Raw genomic sequence first — 24,770 nt, forward strand, 5'->3', positions numbered from 1 at the left:
GAGTTGCTCATAAAAATGCCAAGCACATTGGCTCACTTCATATTCTGGCACCCAGGTTTTTGATGCATAATTGTGTACCTAATTGTATATACATCTAATTGTACACACATCTAACATGAATAATGGTCACAGACTATACATATGAGTAAAATGAGTTGCTTTGAGTGAGCCTAAAGGATCAATTGTGGTGATAAAATGTCATCTTTGCTCTGCCTACGTCTTCGATATTTGTATGGAATAATTACATGAAGAGGTCCAATGATTTTATTATTGTAGAGATGCATTGTTATCGCTTCCTTTCTTGTCTATACTGGGTTTCCAGGACTCTGTTGGAAAATGCAGCTCTGTGCTGCTCTGAATGCCCCCAATTACCCCCATTGCATCGAAAAGGGAGTTCTTACCACCTGGGAATGATTCTGTTCTATCCTAGAACACTCTGTTCCATATTCTTCAAATCCCGGGAAGGAAGCTTTGCTGTAATCGTAAAACAGTCTTGTCCATGGATACAGTACTATGTTTTGAGGATGTGTTATTTTACCTTTATATACAAGAAGCTTTGACTGTCCAATATGCAACACTCAGAGTTGGTGTCCACAATCTTTTCAGGTTGGTTCTTATTCTTACAGTCAGAGATGTAAACCAAAAAGCCTTTAACCCAATGGGAAATGACAGAAATTACAGGTGGAGGCAGACTTTTCTCCAAACATTCTTCCTCTGAATTGCTAAGTATCAAGATCTCAATATAAACCTCGGGGTTGAGAGATTTTTCCCCTTTGGTGTCTTGAATATTAATCAAGTGAGTTTTGTAATTTACATTTTTAGCCTCTACAGAGTGGTGTATTATATTTAGAAAATCAGATGTGTTAAGTGTTGGAAGACGTGACAGTGGTGTTCATACGAAACTATCCTAATTCGAGTTTCGGTTGCAATATTATAGTTCGTCTTGTTTTTTGTTTTTTTACTAGTTATCAAGTTGTCATGGTTCAAATGTCACTTCTGTTCCTTATGGTTAAAAACAATAACTGTGATAGCAAAAGAAGTTGAAGGGAGTATTTAGTGATAACCAAACCTGTGGGCAACAGGAATATCAAGGAAGTTTCTTCTCCCTAGAGTTTGCAAGTATACTGGAAATTTTCTGCTGTTTGTGAACAGGCAAATTGTCCACTGAAAAATAGCACAGTGGTGAGCAATCTGTGAACATTCAGTGTGGGGAATCTGACTCGAGTATTTTCTTCTGTGCCCTCTGTTTGTGCCATTAGTGTTAAATGTCTGTCAGCCTTTCCATTGTAGTCACTGTTTTTCTGGGATTTATTACTCAGTCTAAAAACTGGCTCTGGGCTACAAATTGCCATAAAGGGGAGGCCATTTGTTTTTCTGTTGTTTTTTTTTCTTACTGAAGTAGTGTGGGTGGGAAGGAGAGAGAATTCATTCCATTCTCTTATTTTTTGAGTGAAAAGAAAATATGGCTGTAGTTATAACCAGAGCATACAGTTTGATATTTTACCAAAATAAATACATACATCAATAATTATCTTATCTTAAAATTGTTGGATGATGGAGAAGGGTGAGTGTTGCAGGTCAGGCCAAAACTTCATGTTTTTAGGAGAAGCCAAATTGCATGCTCTCCTTTTAATCTGGCTTTTCCTGATTCATGTTTTAAGGGAAATTTCCTTTATTGGATAAACTTTTATTTTGTGCCGCAGAACCAGGCAGATGTGATAACAGAATCCATAAAACTTGGCAATTAGTGCCTGACCTCAAAGAGCTCGTGCTATAGATGGGAAAAGGACATTAAACCAGTGGGCCCCTAATGCTGTGTGCTTGCCTCACGGGTCAGTGTGAGGCATGCAACCCTAGAATATGGATCCTATGCATTTGGTGTATGTATGTGCCACTGTACAAATAAAAAATGGGCTTCATTAAAATATGTACAAAGTGGAAATTTTAAAAGAATGAGATATAAATAATATATTTACATTATATATTAATATAAACAATATATTATATATATGCATAAATATATAATAATTATGTGTGTGTATGTGTAAAATTTCATTCTGCTTGTAGTATTAAAACAAACCTCTGGCTTTTATTTTTTTTTAAATTTTATAGTGAGAGCGAATTGATTGAATATGGTTCATAATTTTTGAAGATCCGAGTTGATCACTTCATGATACATTGATTCAAATGTCTAGCTGTAAATTTTCTTTTTAGGTATTTAGTTTAAATGACTGTGCTAGCTTAAATAGCACACAAAAATGCACGGCTCCAAATGGATCCCATGAAACTTGGGTAATAAAGTCCGTCCATGCACCTGCACGGCACCAGTGTCAACATATGTGTTCTTATTTTAAGATAAAAATTGTATTTTTTAACACAAAAAATAAATATAAATTCAAGTTCATATGTGTTCTCCCTGTCTCAGAATAGATCCTCTTTTGCCCACTGGGGTACATGCACGGTCCTCCAAGCAGACCTGCTGCAGGACACGGGAGGCTTTGGTGGGTGGCTTCTTGCTCATAGGTGTCCCCTGTGCCCTGCAGGTGCTGTCACTTTTTTCCTCTCTAAGAAGCCATTACTTCCGGCCCCGAGTCAGTGAAACCAAAGCTTTCTCCTCCAACGCAGACACCTAGGTGAATTCATGGGCAGCGTCCGTGAATACAACCAGAACTGGAGCCCGTTTGAGATCAAGTTCACAAAGTTGATCAAGAAGGCAAAATGAGTTTTCATTTTGCCCGCTGTCCCCTTACTTGTCTGCAAGTCCTCCTCTCTGTAACCTCCCACAACCGTTGCCCCTGATTCCTGCAGAAACCAGGATCCCTAAGCTTCCTCTCATGTTCTTTTAAAAAATAGTAATGAAAAGACAAGCCAATGAAATTTCTTTCATTATTCTTATGTCAGAAAAAGAAAGTCATGTTTATTGTGGCATACTTGGAAAATTCAGGCAAGCAAGCAAGAGAAAACTATTATATCCACACATAATATGCTGTTAACACTTTGTTGTTTTGCCTTTCTGTACATTTTTATACTTTCTTTAACCAAAATATTACTATACTTAAAATATTTACTATTTTATAATATCCCTCTCCAGTTAATTGCATATTCCCAAGATCTTTTCATATTTTTAAATAGTACTCTAGAACCTCATTTTGAATAACAAAATCATCTTTCATTGAATAGATATACTGTAATTCATTAAATCAATCCCCTATTGTTGGATATTTAGGTTGTTTCCAACTTTTTGCTCTTACAACCACATAAGCACTTTCTATACTTATTTTAAAGTATATGCATGTATGCATGTGTGTTCACATGTACACATACATATATCTATATACACATGTATATTCATATATATACATATGAAAAGAAGTAGCTTCATCCAATATGTATAGTGTATAGTTCTACCATATAAGCTATTATAGCATGTGTACCTTATGATACCTTATCTAATCTTGGTAGTTGGGAAAAAACTGTTTTTTGGGGATAGTGATGGCTACACTGAAGACTGAAGCCTAAGTAACAGCTAGTGGGAAGAAGGAGGGATGGTGGAAGAGGACAGACTTTCCAGGTAGAAGAAGTAACAAGCGTAAAGGTTTGGAAGAGGTGAAAAATATGTTGGGTTTGAGGTACCTGCAAATAGTTGGGATTGGCTGGAGTGCAGATAGAAAAGTAGAAGGGTGGGGGATAAGAGAGAAACCGTGGAGGGGTTTGAAACTCACACTGTGGACGTTATACTTTGCAAACAACAAAGTAGGGCCATTGAAGATTTTAAGTATAAGATTGAATGGTTAGATGTTTTAAAAAAGGTCACAGTGCTCGCAAGGTAGAAACTTGATTGGAACGACACAAGACTATAGCTAGGAGAAAAATGGAGACACTGCTGAAGTTATCCAAGTGACAGCAGACCGTGGTGGAGATGGAGGCAATGGCAGATGATGGGCACCCAGGAGCGGTCGAGAGAGTGCAGGCCATCTGCCAGCTCCTCCCTACCTTGAGCTCAGTTTGGGGGTTTTGTTGGGAAGTGTTGACGGTGGGTAACAGATATGGGGCACTTGCTCACACATATAGGGTAAGTGCTGGGAGGACAGAGATGATCATAGTCATGAAAGCCAAGCTCATTGAATTTCCCGCCACGTCTTCCTTCGCCTGGACAGCTCAAGTGGATTTTCCAGGCAGTGCTGAGAATAATGTGGGTTCATCCTTAGAATGAACTCCTATGGGAAACTCACCCACCTGTGGCAGTCTTTAAATCGCCTCGTTTCAATTAAGATGTAGCAATGTGGCTTCAGAACCCTATGGCGAGAGTGCTGTTCGCAGTGTTCAATGACACACTGAGGCTGCATGCTGAGGGTGTATGTCCCCGACCTGGGAACTCTGACTTCTAGACAGGAGATGGAAGATGAACTTGCTTTCCTTGCTCTGTTTCTCCTTGTTGGTTAGTAGCTTTCATTCAGTGTCACAGTTTTTGGCTGCAATGGTGCATTAAGACCTTGGACCTTCTGTGGACTTTGGGGCAGGTCTCTCAGTGGTGGCCTTTCTGACTGTGAGAACTGCTAGATGTGCGAATATCTTTTTCACATTTTGCATGTTCCAGGAAGGACTTTGTGAGATGGGTCCTTCCAGCCTGCGTGCTAGAGATTATACCATCATCTACGGCTGGGATCATTAACTCCAGTGCCTGAAGGCAAGGAACACAAATGAATAAACAGACAGGTGTAATATAATGGGGAGATGGTAGGACTGTGCTGAACTGAATAGTCGTTGACTTTTCTTATAGAGGCAGCTGTGAGAATGTGGGCCTCGTGTTGCTAGATCCCTCAATTTTTTGTCATTCAAAAATATTTTTTAATTGGATTCTTGGAATGACTCAGTATAAAATATATGTGTGAATTATCAAACATAGTAATCAGGTGAGTACCTATGAGTCCACCACTCCATCTAACAGAACATTGCAAATACTGGTCAAGTTCCCTGGGTGACTGTCCCCAATCTTATGCACCCCACCGTCTGCAGAAGCCACTCACCTGAATTGGGTGTTTGTAACAATTGAGTGTTCCCTTGCTTTTCTTTATAGTTTTACCACATGAGTTTATCTCCCAAAACAGTATATTATTTGACTTGTTGCATGTGTACAAGGAGGCAAGTACAAAGATATTCATCACAACATTATTTGTATTAGCAAAAAACTACAAACAACCAAATACCTACTAGTAGGAGAATGTAAAAATAAATTATGTCCTATCCATGCAATGGAATACTATACAGGCATGAAGATGAATAAGCCACAGCTAGGTGAGTCATATGGATGAATCTTAGAAAGAGTTGTGCTGTACAAAGTAAGTCACAGACTATGGTCTGATACTATTTTCTTATAAAGTTCAAAACGAGAAAAGCTTTCCTTTTTCCAAAGGAATTCTGAAAATTGGGAGTTATTGTGGTATGCATCACTTTTTTAAATGTTGGAAAGTAATTTATGATTTTAAAAAACTACTGTGAATGCCAAATAAAAAATGTGCCTTTGGATGAAGTCCTCCGTGGGAGCCGTTCATTTCTGACCTCTGCTCTGAGGCCGTAGATCAACTCTTGTTGTCATCCCTACGGGGCAAGAGGTCAGAACTGTCCTACTTTTGTATCTTTTCAGATCTCTGGGTCTGGAGGGGATTTGAACTAAAGGCTATGCAATATAATAATAAGGATGAGAGTAACTGTGAGAGCCAGGCCATTCAAAGTGAGGACTCTGACTCAACAGGCCCACAAATCAAGACCAAATACATGAGGATTCAGGAAACAGTGAACAGCAGGTCACACTCAGGTAAGCTGCAAGTCAAGTTGGTGACTCCAACAATATAAGTTGGGGATTTTTCCCAACACCAGCACGCCTTGCTCCCTAAGAGAGAGCTGAATTGCCATCATGTTAGTAATTAACATTTATAAATCACTTATCATGCACCAGTTACCTGTAGCACCTCGTTTAAGTATCATGACCACTCTATAAGGCAGATAACATTATCACTATTCATCCCATCTTATCAATGAGAACATGAAGGCACAGAGACTAAGTGGTTTCCCAAAGCTACACCACCAGTGAGTGGTACAGTTAAGATTTGGACTCAGGCATTCTGTCTCAAAGTTTTTGTTCTTAACCACTATGCTAAACTACTTCTTTTATCGCCCCTCTGAATGGTTGGTTTTTGATGAAGATGCCTACACAGTAAATTTGCAGATGACACCATGCGTCAGGTTTTCAGTTTCACCAGAAGTAGAGAATTGACTTAAGAAATAATCAGCCCGAGTCTTGCCTAACAGGAAACTCACAGTTTCACCTTTCAAAGAGCAAATTCTAACTCAGTCGGCCAAGAAGCCGAGAGCAAACACAGCTGTGGTCAGTAAGAATCAGCAGAAGGTTTCCTGGGCTCCCGGTCAATTGTTTATTCTGGTGGCCCTTTACGATCAGCTCCATCGACTCTAATTTGATAGAAATAGAAATATTTTTAAATGGATTACAGTATATGAAAAGTTTCTCTCTTGAGTCCATGGACATTGTTTTTCTAAAGTAAAAATTCTTTTGTTTCTTCTGGCAGTAAAAGGAATATACATGCATTGTAAAGTATAAGAAACAAATTAATCACCCATAGATATCACCACTGTTAATATTTGGACTACACTTTTCAAAAGCTTTTTCCATCCAGGTACATATAATATAGACAATACAGTTATGGTGTAATACAATAGAGTTTTATAATCTAGTTTCCATTTGATATTTATGGTGAATATCTTTCCTATCAATAAATAAAGATGCACTTAAGAAATTTTAATGATTACAAATATTCCATTGTATGGATGCACCATATTTACTTAACCTATTTACTTAACCCTATTGCTGGATATGTAGGGGTTTTTTTGTTTTAACTTTTTCCTATTCTAAACAACACTGACTTGAACATCCTTGTATTCATATCTTGCACATTTGTCTATTTATCTCCTTGGGATAGAATCCTAGCAGTGGAATTGCTAGAGATCATGCCTGTTTCAAGGCTTTTGATGCTTAGTGCCAACTCGCCCCAGAAAGGAGAACTTCCGGCCTAGCACATCAATGGCTTGTGCTACCCCTCCTGGGGTTGAATATTGACTGGCTCCGAAGGAGCTATCACAGCCTGTCATGTCTAGGGCCTGGAGGTCCCCTCTGATGTAAATCAAAACATTTTAGTTAACGACATTCAGCCTTGTCAGTCATCCACAAATTATAGGAAGACTCCTCCGTCTTTGTCAATAACAAAAAAGGGGAAAATTACCCCAAAATGGCATAAAAATTAGGAACCAGACAAGTAGTCACCAGAAGAAGACAAGTGAGACAGCAGTGAAAGAATTTCAGGTCCTGAGTGGAGTGTATCGGGTGAATTCGAGTTGTTTGGGTTTATAGAGAAAGGTTTGTAGTATCTGACTCCTGCACGCCTGGGGGTGCACTCAGAGCTAGGCACAGAGAATGCATTCATTACCTAGGAAGAGAACTGGAAAGTGTGTAGAGAGTTGAGATGATCCGTTATGGAAGGGGTAATTATGATCTTCAACAGTGGCTAGATGGTCATTTATTTAAGTCTTAAATCTTGCTTTGACACTGTGTAGATTTTTCTCTGCAGAAATTTCTAAATTTTCAGCTTTTGCATTCTATCGCACCCCATGGGAGCATGGGTAAGAGCACGTTATGCGAAAGAAGCAAAGATTTTCAATGATGTATGCATCCTCTTCATTTCTGAGAACAATCTCTGTTGTAGAAAGGCAAATGACCCTCACGCAATGTGATTAGTGAAACACACACGCAGATTCAAAATGTGTGACTTTAACCTTTGTAAGTCTCTCAAAGAAAAGGATATAGTTACAGGTCTGATATATACAAGCTGGTATTTCTAAAAACTAGTGTGGGTTCCTTTTTCTGCTCTGATCTGTCCACTCTGTGTATCTTTTGACAAATTCCTCCGAGAGGAAACAGAGCATCCTTAGCAGGCTGAAGTCCAACAAATGTCAAATTCCGAACAACATGGCTTTGTGTCTCTATTTAACATTAGAGCCGATGGCTTTTTGACAGGTTTATAGCTGACGAGTTCTATCGCCAGTCATGCAGGACAATTATGTTTGAGCTAATTTGATGAATCATCTTGATGTTCTCCCATAGTCCCCACGGCCCTCATGAGCGTCTGTGCTCAATTTTCTGCTGGAGGTCAAAAATAAGCTTTGAAATTTGGCTAATCCCATCACATCCGCAGGACCCGTCTGGTGGAATCATCTTTGGACATAAACTCTTGGCTGATGCCAAAAATGGGAAGAGCCACTTGGTAATATCATCAGGAGCATCCTTCAGGCCCTCCATGGGTCCTGAGATCGGGTTCCAGAGGCCAGAATTGCCTTGTGAGCACTCGAATAATTTTGTGGTGAGGGAAGCAAAGAGTTCATTCTCGAAGCATTTGGGGGTCAGACCCTGGGGAAAAATTATTTCTAGTTGTTGGAATCAGTTTGATAGGGATTTGTGAGAACTGATGAGGAGGCGTAAAGATTTCCTGAGTTACTTTTGCCCATCCTGAGTATTTTTTTCCAACTCCCTGCTTCCCGGAGGCCTGCTAACCAAGTAGTTCAGTGCATGAGCTTGCAAGGCAGAACGCCCGGGCAGAAATCCCACCTCTGCCCCAGTCTCATCATTGTGCAACGCTGGGCCAGCCACTTAATCTCTCTGTGACTTGCCTTGCTCTGGGAAGTGCAGATAATAATCATTCACATTTCACGAGATTGTTCTGGAACGAAATATAATAATACATACGAAGGACCATCAGCAGGGCCTGCTATATGGTAAATTTTCAGATATTGAAAACTATTGACTGTAGACTAGTAAACTTTGATACCTTTCCATGCCCAGAAAGTTACAGGCCTGGATTAATCCAAATAAATTAAGTAACTACTATGATTTGCATTGACAGCTGGTTATATTTCTTCCAAAATCATTAGCAAAAGGGATATTTTGCTGTCAGATAGTAAAACTGATTTCCCAAATCGAAAATAGTCATTTTTATAGCTGGGAGTTACTAATATGTGGGACAGGCTAAAAGTAGGTGGCTTAGTGAATCATAAATTGGGTTTGCTGGGGACTTCATGTATTCATTTCACACACATTTATTGAGTGCCTCCTACTGCAAGCAAGTGTCAATGCGTGGTGCGGAAAGAGGAGGACGATTTGGAGACAGACAAGCTCTATCTCTTACTACCTATGGGAGCAGGTCACTTAACCTCGCTGAGCCACAGTATCATCATCATTAAATCAAGATAAGTATAACCTGCCTCATAACGCTGTCTGTGAGAATTAAATGAGACAGTACATGTGAAGGGTCTGGGTCAGCCCCTGGCACAGAGAAGAGCACAAATGCTATTTCTATTCCAGGAATCCCCTTTAGTTTCTCTCTCCAGTGACCAAAACCCACTTTTTGAATAGTAAAAGGACAACTGGGGGAGTCTTGTGGACCGATATCGGAAGAGCCGCACACACGACATAGGACACGTGGCAGTCTTGATAAATACTTCTTGAGGGAACCAAGGAATAAATGACTTGCTTGAGCTCCATTTCCAGTCATAACCCGGTAACCCAGCACATGGGGGCAGTGAGATGGTTAGGAGCATGGACTCTGGAGTCAGGGAGAGCTACATTCAAGTGTAGGCTTTCCAACTCGAGCAGTGTCCTTGGACAGCCTCGCACACTATCCAAGTACTCTAAGTGCTTAATCTCTAAGGCTCGGTTTCCTCATTTGCAAATTGAGTGTAACAATAGCTATGTCAGAAGGTTGTCAGCTTACAAATGGTTGATAGAATTAGCTTTAATTATAAGTATTGCAAAATAAAGTGCCTGCCCTCTACAAACCCTGAAAATCTCTTTATTGGGCATCTTCTTTATGCCAGAAACTGTGCTGGGCACCAGATACTGGGGATAAAGATCAACAAGACGGACAAGGCCCCTGCCCTCATGTTGCTGACATGCTAGCGAATGAGGTAGACAAACATGATAATTTTAGACAGAGTGGAGTTCCTGGGAAGAGAATAAAAGAGAAGCCTGTGGTTGGGAGTGAGCAGGTTATTTTAGAGCAGGTGTCAGGAAAGGCTCCTTTGAGAAAGGAATGGTAGGCAGAGTCTCCAATGAGAAGAAGGAGCCAAGCATGTCAAGATTTGAGAGTAGAGACCTGTAGGTTGAGGAAATAGCAAGTGCAAAGGCCCTGAGGTGGGCATGTTTGCTTCAGAGTTCTTGGTCTATGGTGAACAAGGAAGAATAAGAAAGAAGATGGCTCACAATGAAGTCCGAGGTCCTCAGGAGCCTACTCCTGTAGGACCTCATAGTCCAGGATAAAATATTTGGATTTTCTTCCAAGTGTGATGGCAAGCCATTGGTGGGTTTTTCACAGGTTGGTGACATAGTCTGATTTCCTTTTCAAGGTCATAGCTCTGGCAGGTGTGATTATTACAGGCGGCCAGAGGGAAAGGTGAGTTAGGAAGCTTCTGTGCAGGGAGAGATGCTCGTTGTTGGGAGAAAGGGGATGGCAGTGGTGAGGAAGATGTCAAGGACACTGGACGTGGTTTGGAGATAGAGCCACAGGACGGAGGAGTGAGACAGATAGAGCAACACCTTGGCTTCTGTAAGCCCACTGCCAACGGCCTTGAGGCCTCCAGTTGGCATTTCTTTTTCTCTGGTTGCTTCTCCACTCTCCCCTGTGGTCCACCACTGGGGTGCCCTGTGTTCCATGGAGGCGACTCCCCTCTTCCCTGCGAGACTGAGCTGGGATGTGAGGGCCTTGGGCTCTGGCTCCTGGGAGACGTGAAATCAGCAGTGGTTCAAGCAAAGAAGGGAAAAGGCAACCCCAGCAGAGCCCATTTTCTGGAATGAGTTGCTGTTTTTTTGAATTCAGTGTTTTCATGGGTCCCACTTAGCGTCCTAAAAGGTTTTCAGGAAACTTGCTATAAAAACTCAAGGGACAATAAAATGCAAACCAATGAACATAAGATACAAGATAGGAACCAAGAAATATAGTGAGTATTTCTTGTAGCAGATTAATTGAAATATTATTTCCCTATAGGAATATAATATGATGACAAGACCCGTTGATTGATTTATTCAGCGCATATTTGCCGCTCATGTTGCTCTGTGTTGAGATATGGGGTAAGCGAGGCAGGCAATGGTCCCTGCTGTCAGGGAACTTACAGTTGAATAGGGAAGACAGAGATCAAAGAAACGCAGTATAATAAAGCAGCATGCATGGGTTTCATAGCACAAAGGTGGCTATTTGTGTACCCGCAAAGTGCGGCTGACAGACGCATCAGGATCATTTTTATTTTTATTTTTATTTTTATTTTTTTAGTATCATTTTTAAACTACAAAGATTAGAGAACGTGCATCAAATCATTAGCATCAGATGAGTATTCCTGAACTTAAGGCTGATTCATAAGTGTATGCTTTTATATAATTATTTAAAATACCAATGATTAATATGCATTTATACATAGTGTTCACTTAAACAGAACATGTATTGGTGATAAGAAAAGACATTTCACAAACAGACCCTCAATGCCATAGTCCCAAGTAAAGTTTTCCTTCAAGTCCGTTATGAATTCCACTTCTAGACCAGAGGAAAACGTTGAGTTTCCTGTTTGGTGCAGAGCAACAAACGATGTAAAAATTGGTGGCGTTATATCCGCTTGATGTGACCACGTCTGCCCAGGGTTTCACGGGAGGTTTGGGTCTGTTTCTTCTGCGCTGAGCGATTCTATTATCTATTATCTATTATTATCTATCTATTATAAAGAAAAGTAATACTTTTTCTTTTTCAATGTGATGAACAGTAATTAAGCATCTGCTTTGCACAAGATACTGTGATCAGAATAAGCAAGTTGTGTTCGGTGAATCTATCAGAAACGTTTAAAAGGCATTTAAAAATAACTTTTATTTTTCATATTATAAAAGTAATATATATCAGTAAATCTGCATTTCAAATGTATCTTTAATAATATGTATGTATATGTGTGTGTATATATTTTCTTTCTCTAATATATATAAGCACGTATATAAAATGAGAATTTACATAAGATTTAAAATAAGTAAAAATTCTCTCTAATTTATATATTGTGTATATCATATATAATATAGAAAGGTTGATTTTATTGTGTCATATAGCACATATAATATTAATATTATATAATATATTACTATAACACAAACTTTACATATATGTATGTATAGTAAACATCTTTTTAAGGGACTCATATTGCTTATATTTGTTTTATTTTTGCCTTTTACTTAATGTTTCATAAATGTCATTTCAGTGGTTAGTTATCTTTTACCCCCTCGGATGCTGAGCGTTCCACTGTTTGACGACGCAGTGCTGTCGTGCGTTTAGTTACAGTATTGGCGTACAACAATTCTCCTAATGTTGGACATTGGAACTGCATCTCTTGTTTGCCCTGGTAGTTCTTGTTGTGGGGAACATCCCATGAGCGAATAAGGATTATTTCCTGATGATGACTTCCCAGATGCGACCTCCCGCGTGAGGGCTCCCTGACTATCGCCACTCTCAGTCTCGAGGTCACTCAGTAATGTGCGGATCAGGCGGGTCCGTGAGAGGTCAGCAGGTGGAGGCAGCAATGGGCCCATGTTTCCTGCCTCTAAGCCAGCTCAGCCTGCACGAAAAGCATTCTTTTGTAAGAAAGTGAGCTCTCCGAGTCAAATTGGTGCTCACGAGCAGGAAGACTGGTTCGTGTTCCAGACTTCCCACGGCATTTTCTCCCGTGGCTGGCAAGACGGTCGTGTGGACCTCACATTCCAACTAAAAAGAAACTTGGTTTGAAACAAAATAGCCCTTAGAATCAGAGAAATTTCTTAGATATTCAGAGCATCTCCCAAGCAAGCTATTTCCTAACTATATATTTTTGTGTTATCTATTTTCTTCAAGGCTTGGGGCCGTTGATCAGACCTATTTTTAGCGACGTGTTCCTGTGGGTCTTAGAGGATGCAGTTTTGACCTGCTTACTGGCAGGAGCTGCGAGCCTGATTTGTCCAGCTGCACATTCTGTGAGTGAGGCGCTTTGCTGGAATAAAACGAAATTCCCCTCTCTCTCAGGGATGCACAGATAGCCTTGTAATGGGTGTGCCTGGTGCTGGGGCAGGGCCCAGGGGCCTCGCCTGCATGCTTCTGGGCCACCCTCCTCCCCACGGAACTTCGTGAGATGCAGCAGGTGCACACGCTGAGCAAGGCCGTCTGTCAGGGCAGAATGGGTGGCCCTGCTTGATTGGGTCTCCACACGCCCTGCTAAATCGCACTTTGCCGCTAATACTGATATTCACCCTGGTGACAACTCACATACTCTCAGCTCAGGCAGCGTGTTTTGTATGGGTCACATCTGGGGAGAGAGTGACAGTCTGCCCTGCACAAAAAGGAGCTGGTGAGAATTCTCAAGTTGTGTTCAAATCTACTTGATCCTTAAAGTTTGTTTCCCACCAATAAGCCTCAGGGTTTGAGCAACAGAAACAGAATATCCCAGCCAACTTCTAGCTTATATCAAGTTTGGGTTTCTTTCCAGGGAAGAGTGTAGAGTCGCTAACATTTGTTAAGTACCCACCACCCAGCAAGCACTGCGCTAGGAGTTGTATTTGCCTTTTCTTGCTGCATCCTCTCCCCTCCGGGGGTATTCATCCTGTCCGTTTCCTGAGAGATGAAACTGAGTCAAAAGTAGCAAGACCATGGCTGCCTTAGAAGAACACCCAACACCCTTGCCTCTGCTTAGGGACCTCCTGTGCCTCCTTCTCCAACTTTGTCCCCTATCCGCCACTTCTGCCCTCCAGCCAGGAACTCTTCTGCCCCTTCCTGGTCTACACCTGGCGGAATGTGTTTTCTCACCATTTCAACAACTTCACCCCTACCGTGGCACCCACCTTGACCACCTGATTAAAAAACTTCCTGTTCCTCAATCACCCTTTATCTCCCTAGAGAACTTTTCACATTCTGAAATCAGCCTACCCGTCTTGTTCTTTCACTTGTTGGCAGGACAATTTCTCAACAAGAGTGGGTACCCTTATCTCTTCCAATTGTGTCTCACCAACACCTGGCACAGGTCGGTGCTCCATCAATGTGTGTCAAACAACTCAATAACTTGAACAAATATTTACAAAGCGCCTGCTATGTGTTTGGCATGGTTTTAGGCACTTGTGATAGAGCAGTGAACAAAAGAAATAAAATGCCCCACTCTAGGAGAGAAAGACAGATGTTAACAAAAGAATTAATAAGTAACATCTCAGAGAGTGATGCATCCAAGGTTGGTGCTGGTGTTGAGGTAAGACAAGCTGCTCTCAGATAAGGCCTGTCTGATGACGTAACATTTCCAGAGAGATCTGGATGAAGTAAAGGGGCAAGACATGCAGCTATGGGGGGTGGGGGGTGGGGGGGGAGAGGAGTATTCCAGGAATAAGGAACAGCCAGTGCAAAGGTCCTGGGGCAGAGGCATATTGGTGAGTTTGAAGTAGCACAGAGCCAGCTTGGCTAGTGTGGAAGGAGTGAGGGCGGAGTGGCAGGAGATAGAGCCAGAGGGGAAAGCAGAGGATCCTACATGCAAAGGCTTGTGGGTCTTGCTAAAAATTTTGGTCTTTACTGTGAATTCAGTGGGAGGCCATTGGAGGGTTTTAAGCTAAGAGGAGACATGGATAAATGAATAACCTTACACACCTTGAAATCAGTGAAGCCAAGATAGCAACTGGATTCTCTGAGTCCGTAGCTCACCCTCCCATGCTGTATCCATCCCTGCCCATTTCCCTTCCCTGTGCATTTCATCATCAAAGCAAGGCCCGCCCCTCTCATTGAAGCCTGGTTATGACAGCTCAGTGCTGAGCTAGTGGCAGGCTTTGTTTTTCCCCGTTTGTCTGGAGCATCTGTGTCCAGCCAATGACACCTTATCCAGGTGAGGCAGGCCATCCTCCGGCTGACCACAGAGTGGGGCCCGGATTGCATCAGCAGCACAGCCTCCCCGCAGCAGCAGCGTCTGCTCCTTCCCTCCCTAGGTTGACACCTTGCAGCCTGGCACAGTGCCAAGTGTGAGTAAATTGGGCCCAGGGTTCCTGTTGTAGTTTTCCATTCACGCAGCAGCTGCTTTCATTACGGTGCCACGAACCCGCTCTCCCAGTGTTGTCAGTCAGCCTTCGCTCCTCACATGCCAAGAGGAATGAAACCGGTTCATCTCTGCAGTACATGGCTCTGCCTTCCGAGTAGCTGCCCAGCTCCTGAAGCACCAATGACCAGACAGCGGGCTAAAAATTTTGCATATTGTATTACTGAGAACTCTGAGTTTCAAGGGATTGGAAAGCCAATTGGTTTAAGTCAAAAAGATGAGTTTTTGGTCCATATCTCCAAAAGGCCAGGGAAGCCTCGGCTTTGGCAAGTTGGTTATAAGGACTCAAATGGTGCGATCAGAATGAGGAGGTCTTATTCTCTCCCTCTCTGCTTTCTTCAGGATGCTTCTCATCTCAGAATGTAGCAAGATGCCAATGTAAGGTTGCATCTTAACTGCTTGATAACTCCAGAGTTACTTTTCCACATTTCTAGCAGACTTCTTGGAATTGAGTCTCCTTGGCTTTGATTGGTTCACATACCCAGACCTAAAACAATCACTTTGTCCAGGGCAATGCAGTGCCCTGATTGGCCACTTCTGGGTCATGTGTTTATCCCTGGCCCAGCCTAGGAGTTAGTCCTGTAACCCTCAAGGACCAACAGCAGAAAAGTGTACTTTCTCAAGGAAGATTGAGGTCAAATTACTGGATGCTGGGTCAGCAAAACTAGCAGATGCCAACTGTCACACACTCTCGTAGTTAATCCTCAGAGAACTCTGTGGCATGGTTATTGCCCCATTCTGCAGATGAAGGAGGTGAGGCCCAGAGGAATTAAGTCAGCCAAAAATATGCAGCTGGTAAGAGGCAGAGCCTGGATCTGAATATGGACTTGTCTCTCTCTCCAAAGCCCGTATTCAAGGCACACTTCACACTCGAGAGAGGAAGGAGGGTGTTAAAAGAGGGTCAAGATGGCCCTGGAAATCCATGGTCCTCAAGCAGCCCTATTGGCGTTCACTCATTTTTTTGTTTCAGTTTCTGTGATGTACTTTAGGTGAGGTTGGGAACCAGTTTTCCAGGTAATCTGCTAATGAGGGTGACACACTCTGAGCAAATAGGGAGAGGAGCGTCCTGAAATTATCCAGGAGGAAACAGGCCTCTCCTGCATCACAGCGTATTCCTCACGCATAGGGAAAATCCATATGCCCACAACATCCTCTTATGTAAATGTGTGGAGGCGTGTTTTAAAGTATGTATATTCATATCCTCTGTGTGTATGTATATAAATATAGGTATTTATCCCTCTGCTAGATTCATAAGCATCCAGGGACTCAAACATTAATTACAATCTCCTTAGTGAGGAAAAATATTTTCCCCTCTATCACGTTCATTTCATGATCATCTGAAGTTCATCTTTGTAGTGGTCACTAAATCATCTGGCAACACCATGTTCTTTAATTGTTAGATTGTGTATGCATTTTGGCTTTACTTTTCTGAACCTCCTACTCCCCTGGTTTTTATTATTAACAACAATAATTAATGGCTGGTGCTAGGCATGTGTATAGGCTCAATAAATTCCGATGACGACGCTTTGAAGTAGGCAATCCTATTATCATTATTGTTACAGACAAAGAAAGTGAGGCTTAAACAATTTGCCTGATGAAACTTGCAGAGCATGTGGTGGAACTGCGACTCAAACTTGATTTTTTTTTTCCTTAACCTTGGAACTATTGACATTTAGCCAAGCACTTAGCTACTGCACTGTTATGGAAGTGAAAAAGAAAAAAAAAATCGCAACTCCAAGTCTCCAAGACTACCAAGGAGGCTAAAACATCTGGATTTTAGTGGAAAATTTGCAGAAATCTCTCAGTATTATAGGTGCATACTTTTTGATCTAACAATTCCACTGGAAATGCTGGTAAAAATGCACAAGGATGTAAGCATAAAAATATTCAGTACAGTATTGTTTACAGTAGAGAAAGTTGAGAACACCCAAATGTCTATTCAGTAAGAAATCAGTTAAATAAATTAGAGTACATGAATCCAATGTCTACAGGGTTGATATTTCTTTAAAAGTATTCAGAAGCTCTAAATGTAGACACACGGAAAGGTAAAGAAGATATATTTTAAATGAAAAAAATTACAAAGGATAACATTATCCCAATTTGGGGGGAAAAATTCAGCCTGTGTGTCTGCATGGAGGTGGAGTAAAGGTGAGTGTATAAATGTCAGATTAGACATAGGAAATTGCTGGAAAGATGTAAACCGAACTAATGACAGTGATTACCTCTGGAAATTTTTATTCTCGGGACAGGCATGTCCAGTTATGGTTTATACTGTATGCTTTATACTGTGACTCTCAACAGCGGGTGGTTTTGCCCCTCAGGGTACATTTGGCAATGTCTGGGTACTTTTTGGGCAATGTCTGGACAGATTTTGGGGGGCGGTTGCACTGGCATCTAGTGGGTAGAGACCAGCCACACTGTTCAACATTCTCCAACGCACAGGACAGCCCCTAAACAAAGGATTATCCTGCCCAAAAGTCAATAGTGCCAAGATTGACAGGCCCTATTTTATACCCGAATTTATTCTTTGAGTTGGCTACAAAAGGCATACGTTAATCTTATACCTTAAAAAACTCTGCAAAGCCAAGCCTCAATTCTGGTGCTTGGGTAGAAACATTGTAGCTGGTGCCTTTAAAGATCAAATCAAAGAAACAGTTTTAACATCAATAGCTTTGCCATATGAACATAGCATACTTTTTCTTCCATTAGCAGAACAAGCTTTCTTTATTTAAGTGTAGCATTTCTACATAGTTGTCTTTCAAAAGAGTTTACAGTCATTGCAAGCCAATCCAATAATACTTGTCCCATTTCACAGATTAAGAAACTGAGACCTGAGGAAGGTCATTGCTTATACAGCCAATTGAAACCAACTAGAAATTTGATAAACACTTAAAAGTTTCTGGGAATATTAAGTTGCTTAATCTCAAACATCTGTGTTTTGCTTGAAACTGAAGATAAAAATCCCGATGTTGTATTTCCACTTCTTTAATTATGAAACGAGCAAGTTTTCTAAGAAATCTTTCATTCTCTATGAACAGAGGATATGCCCATCACTTCTTCCTCCAGACAGAAATACTTCTTTCCCATAGGGCATTCACGTTTCGGCTTGGAGGTAAAACATCTCTCCTTTTCTGCTCTGTAGTATAGCCATGGTGGGTTGTATTTTGACACATTAAATTTCTGAGTGCACAGATGATTCTGAGTATTACTGCCGGGAGGAGGGTGAGCTTTGAGTGAGTTTTCTGATGAGGGGGACAGGCTTACTGTAAAATCTTCCATGGTCTTCATGAAACTGATAGCTCTCGCTTAGCAAGACACCAGCCACAACTGTCAGCGTGCCTATGGCTCCAGGACAGAAGATTTTTGCTGATCCAGAGACCAAGCCCTTGAAGTTGGCTCTGTCTTAAGTAACCCCCTCCCAACTCTGAGGTATAAGACACAGAGTTCTGGGAGCCGGCACAACCTGTAGGGGTGCACCCTGGCCTGTGGAGTTGTGTCTCTTTGGCTTACTTTACTTTTTGAGAATTAATTCCCATATTTGTTAGGATGGGTTAGGTTGTGCTGTGGTAAAGAATAGCCCCACATTTCAATATATTAAAACAACGATTTCTTTCTCACTCACACTACGTGTGCATTGTGGCTCAGCTGAGAGCTCAGCTCTGTCCTCAACTGGGACTCAAGCTGATGAGAGCAGTCACTCTCTGGAATGGACATCACTCGCCCTGTGACAGAGCAAAAGAGAGCATGGCAAATCCCGCCCTTACTCTCAAAGGACACAGACCGCTTCTGATCACGTTTCTTGAGGCCTTGCCTAACCAACTTCAGAGGGGTGGGGAAATGCAAACATCAAAAGGAGAAGAGGGTGCTGTCCCAGCGGCCGAGTGGTTAAGCTTGCGCACTCCACTTTGGTGGCCCAGGGTTCACTGGTTCGGATCCTGGGCGCGGACATGGCACCATTCATCAGGTCATGCTGTGATGGCATCCCGTAAAGAACTAGAAGGACCTACAACTGGGATATACAACTATGTACTGGCTCTTTGGGGAGAAAAAAAAAAGAGGAAAGATTGGCAACAGATGTTAGCTCAGGGCTAATCTTCAGGGAAAAAAAAAAAGAGACAGAATATTTGTGAATGGTTCTAATGATTCCCACAGTCACCGAGATGTAAAAATCACGTACAAATCTGAATTTCTGGCTTCTTCTGAGAAATTGCAGGGTCTTGCCACCTTGGAGCTGCACAGTTGTGTGGCAGTAGCTGGGGTTGGGGGCACCGATTAGCAGCTACTCCATTTAGATGGGGCATTGGCTTGCCCACTCTCAGACCCTGCCTAGCCTGTTTCTCTCACCTATGGAGTCAGCTTGGTCCTTTTAGGAATTTGAGCTGGTGACTCTCGAACTAAAGTCCGGTCTAGCAGTAACAGTTCAGCTATGGGGTTAGACAAGCTGGATTTGAATCTGGGAGACATGCCGTTATGGCTGTGTAACCACAGCAGAGTGATTGGACTCTGTGCCCCAGGTCACACGGGAATCAGTAGTAATGGTAAATGGGAACAAAAATAGCAACCTCAGAGGGTTGTGTAGAGAAATAGATGAAAAAATTCACATAAAGCACGTAATTTAGTGCCTGGGATAGAAATAACACAACTGCTATGTCATCATCAGCATCACCACCATCACCATTATCTTTCCAAAGTACAACCCTGCCTTCACCTTTAACCCACAGAAAAGGGGTCGCAAGGTAAATGCTCTTGGGGGACGAATATTGACCAGCTCCCCTCCTTTCTCTGTATCTGTTTCCTGTCTTATAAATCAAAAGGGTCGGGCCAGAAGCTTTGCCCGTCCAATTCTGACATTCTGTGATTCCGAGAGGCAAGGAGGGCCCCCAGATTCCTTCTCAAGCTTTCAAAGCATTCCCGATGTAGGCTTTAGTGTGGGTCTGGAGAGTGTCTCTGTCAGGGGGCTGCAGGCAGGGGAGACATGAAGCCAAACTATGAGGCAAGCATGGGAACAGTCTTAACCACAAGCTCTGGCCTTGAACCCATCCAGGGAACACTGATGTGAGCCAACTGTGCGTATCTGTTGACGAACCTTCCTGGGAAATGATGTTCCAGAACCCTCTGCAAACTTGTGATCTCTGTCACCAACTGCAGTCACCAGCTGGACTGGTCTTTCCTTTCATGGCACTTAGTGGGTAGCAGAAGGACCCCCTAGCCTGTGCTGGATTTCAGGGCTTTTGGTTCTGCAGGCTGCCTCACCTTTGAACAATGCAGGGCGATGACAGAGATATTAGCACCCTGAGCGAAAATATTCGCCAGTAACGAGACAATGAAAAGAGTTGCTATAAGTTTGTGTGGTAAATGCAAAGGAAGCAAACTCTTAGTTATGCTGGAAATCTTCTTAGATTCCTTTAGATTTCTGCAAATGAGTCCATGCTCGATTCAGAAACCCTGGCAGCTCAGCTCAAGCAGGAGAGAAGCTGCTGCCTGGGAATTCACATTCTGGAATCAGACAGCCTTTGCCACTGAGCTGTGACCTGAAGCATGTTCTCTGTGCTCTCAGAGCTTCAGTTTCCTCATCTGTAAAGTGGGGGTGCTAATACTGACCTCGCAGGGTTTGGAAGGTTGACTAATAGAACACGCATTGTGTATTTAACGAAGGGTCTGGCACATCAGCCCTGAGTCTATGTCAGGAATAGGGCAGCTCAGAGTGGCTCTCCCATAAGTCATCTCACCTCCGTGGAGTTACACTGAGGGGAGGGCAACCTCAAGACTAAGCGTGTATGGAAGCAGGTGCTAGAAGGTGGCTCTGGCGTGGAGGACACCACATGCCCCCATAAGAAACATGTGGGCGTGAGAAAACAGTCCCAGAGTTCCAAGAGCTTCTTATTTTTCAGGGAGAATTTTAAAAGTCTGAAGTTTTATGTGAAATCTGATTTTTCTCTGTTGACCAGTTTATTAAACTGGATGCCTGTTTGACTCCAGTAAATATAGACTCCTTCTAACACCTCATACCCCCCAAAATAACAGTGACTCTGTTAAAGTAGAATTTTGTTTCTGTCTCATATAAAAGTGCAGGTGGGTGGTTGAGAGCTAGCAGGGTGTGCTTTGATGTCAGGGACCCCAGCACCTTCTATCTTGTTGCTCTGCCACCTTAACAAGAGGCTTCCTTCCCATGGTCCAAGATGGCTGCTCTGGCTCCTAACATCACATCCATATTCCAACCAGCAAGAAAGGGAGAAGTGAAGGGCATGCCCCTTTCTTTAAATGTACAACCTGGAACTCACAGGTGTCCCTTCCACTCACGTGCCATTGGCTAATACATTGTCACACGGCTACATCTATCTGACAGAAAGGCCAGGAAGTGCAGTCTTTATTTGGGTGGCCAAATTCTTAACTAAGAATCAGGAGATCGACAACTAAAGACAAAAGGGAAAAAAGCCACAAGTAATTTGCATTTTTTTAGAACACTAGGACAATCAAGCAAAACACACTTATGGAGTATTTGGGAACACAGAAAGAACCGTTCTTTACTGAGGATGTGACACGAGCGTATCACAATAAATGGCCTTTATATTAAAGTGATTATCAGCATCAACATCAAAATACGTTTCATGCATTGAGTACCTACTATGGGCTAGAAACAGTGTTAGGTGCTAAACGTGTATGACTTTTCTCTGACCCTCCAAACAACCCTGCAAGGTAGATATTGGCATCACTTGAATCAGCTGTGGGAATGGAGGTCAGAAGGAGTGAAGTGACGTGACCCAGTGTACGCAGTTTCTAAGTGAGTGAGTCGGGATTTCATCTCAGACCCATCTGACACCAGTGCTCTTTGCCTTGCTCTGTGCTGAACACAGCTTAACACTTACCTTCCTCCTACCTCGCAGCTCTGTCTTGTTCAAAGGAGGAACCTTGTCACACACAATCTGGACCCCAGGTTACCGGAGGTCAAAGACAGCCCACGACCTAGCGTTCTGACTTTTGGCTCTTCCCACTGTTCTTTGATCTTTGTTTTCATAAGTTACAAATTCCTCCGCCTACTTATATGTTAAAAAGAAGAGAGAGAAAGAGCGAAATAATGACTCTTAGCTGAACTGCTTTTCTTCAAAATCACGAATAATTGTTTTCGTGGTGTGTCTAGGAAGCCATTCTCTCATCTTCTGCCCAGGACTTGGCAATCAACATTATATTGCTCCTTGCTTGCTTTCTTCAGCACACACGTTCCATGTAATCCATCATCGTAGCCATTATCCTGCTTCTGATCAAGGGTGGAATGGAAAAGCTCCCTCGCCCTTCAACACCTACCACCAGCTCTTTGATTTGCCAGGCGTGGGCAGAAGGGACGTTTCCGGTGAATGACCTCAGACCCTCTCCATGCAGAGCCCCATGCAGCACCTCATCATCATCAGTCTGGGAAGAGAAACCCCAAGTCAGGCTCTTTGTAAACAGTCAGCCAACAGCTTCTAGTTCACTCATTTCCCTTAGCACAGAAAAGTTTTTCTTTCTTTCCTTTTGTATGTACTCGGTGAATAGGGGGTTCCTGTAGCTGCTCATCACACACCTCCAACGCCCGCTGGGCTTGCAAGCGTTCGGGTGCAACACAGCCCTGCATTATCAGGAGCTTAAAGAAAAACAAACTCTGCACTTTATTTCATCAAAATAAAGTAGGTCAGAGATTCACTCAGCTGGCCAGTAAACTAGGGTGGGGTTTCTCTCATCCTCCATACTAGTGACATTTGGGGCCGGACCAGTCTCTATCATGGGGGGCTGTCCTGTGCATCGTGGGGTGTTCAGTAGCATGCCTGGCCTCTACCCGCTTGTGTCGGCAGCACCCTCTCCCCAGTTGTAACAACAAAGAAGGTCTCTAGACATCGTCACATGTCCCCCGGGGGACAAAACTACTCCAGGTGGAGAATCACTGCTTAAGGGACAGTGATGCAGGTTCACAGAGTGGTTAGGACTGTGGGGCTGCTCATCGGCCCCGGGACGTGTGGGGGGTTCTTCCTGGCCCTGTGCTTCAGCAGCTGCGTGACCTAGAAAGTGTCATTGCCTCTCTGAGACTCAGTTTCCACGTCTGTAAAATGGACAGAATAATTGGATCTACTTCATGAGGTTATTGGCAGCATCCATTGACATAATGCTTGGAAAAGGCTTAGCACAACCCCAGGCCCCTGGTAAATGGGTAAAGAAAGCCAGCTTTTATGAATGTTGGCTATTGGTATCGAGCTGACAAAGCAGCTGTGAGGATGGGAGAAGTTTGGGCCTTTGCCCCCTCCATTCTCGCCATTCCCTGACTCAGATTCTGTGCTTCATTAACATCAAACTCTTTCTAGTTCCCCTCTTGTAACATACTCTGTTCGTGCTCCATATTCTTGCTCAGGTGTTTCCTCCAAGTCCAACAGCCGCCTTACTTCTCTTCATGGTTCACACCTACCTACTGACCGTTAAAGCTCATCTCAGAGGTCACCTCCTCCAGGAAGTCATTCATGATTGCCTCCTCCCTCCCCGCAAGCTGGGGCACATCCCATCCTCAGTGACTAAGGAAGCCCCAGCTTATCTCTAATCAAACTTCTCAGTCATTTTAAATATTTTGCTCCATTAGGTAGTGCCCTCCCTAAAAGCAGGGATTGTATCTTATGCATCTTTAAATACCTGGGGCCCAGCTTGGGACTATCCATTGGCATTGCTAAAACATCTATCAAATTGGACAAGGGAAGGAGAGACAGAAGGAGGGACAGAGGGGAGAAGAAAGGGTTGAGTGAGGGAAGCACACAGCACAGTGTTTCCCCAAAAAAAGGATGTATTTGGATCAATAGCAGCTACATTTTTTTTTTCTGGTATATTTTCTTGTTCTTACCGCAGTCGTCGTTTGACTGTCATTGTTATGAACCCGTGAGCAGGCCTAAGTCTGCAAAGAAAGACACCGTTCTTACTCAAGGGCGAGCTCTGAGTCTTACTCTGCAAATAAAGCATCTGATACGTTAGGTCAAAGTGAAGACTGAGTTTGCCCCTGTTTTCCAAGTTTCCTCTTGATTGTGTTCATTCACTCAACAAATATTGACGGAGCTCCTGATTCAGGGGTGAAACAACCAAGATCCTTGCTCTCCTGGAGGTCTCATTCTGGTTAGGGAGACATGAATACATAAATGTGTGATGTCAGCAGAGATATGTAAGATGAAGAAGAATAAGGCAGGAGATTGAGAGCATTGGCTACTGAGCTACTGAGCTGGGCTGCTACTTAAAATGGGTCGTCAAGGAAGGGTCTTCGATGAAGTGACATTTGCAAAGAGAGCTGAAGCAGGTGGGTATTAGAATCTTCCTAGGGGGTCCATACACCTCCCTTTAAATGGTGTTTCTTGGGGTGCTGCTTGCAAGCTTTGGAGTATTGGCAGAAAAGAGTTAACTCTTTGGGAACTGCCTATATCGGCATGTTCCAGAATATTTCCAGAATTCCTGCTCCTTGGGATGTTAGTGGAAGTCACCTGAAAATGAAATCAAGTCTGTAGACTTTGGAGAAACAGGTAAACAATATTTACCACCTTCCTTTACTGCAAGACTCTTCAGAGCCTTTGATAGATCAAGGTACATTGTGA

At 42.7% G+C, this 24,770-nt stretch overlaps 1 protein-coding gene across 6 annotated transcripts in view; it reads left to right on the top strand.

The window, feature by feature from the left end:
- TSHZ2 (teashirt zinc finger homeobox 2) overlaps positions 1 to 24,770 on the top strand; it is a 434,675-nt gene that overhangs the window by 46,273 nt on the left and 363,632 nt on the right. For 5 of the 6 annotated variants that reach the window (XM_046679224.1, XM_046679227.1, XM_046679223.1 and 2 more), the window contains exon 2: positions 5,645 to 5,815. The exons of the other annotated variant lie outside the window; for it this stretch is intronic. In XM_046679224.1, coding sequence (XP_046535180.1) covers positions 5,645 to 5,815 — 171 coding nt within the window. The remainder of the gene's footprint in view (positions 1 to 5,644; positions 5,816 to 24,770) is intronic. 6 annotated transcript variants of the gene reach the window in all.

Source organism: Equus quagga, chromosome 12 (genome assembly GCF_021613505.1).
Source record: "Equus quagga isolate Etosha38 chromosome 12, UCLA_HA_Equagga_1.0, whole genome shotgun sequence".
Taxonomy (NCBI): domain Eukaryota; kingdom Metazoa; phylum Chordata; class Mammalia; order Perissodactyla; family Equidae; genus Equus; species Equus quagga.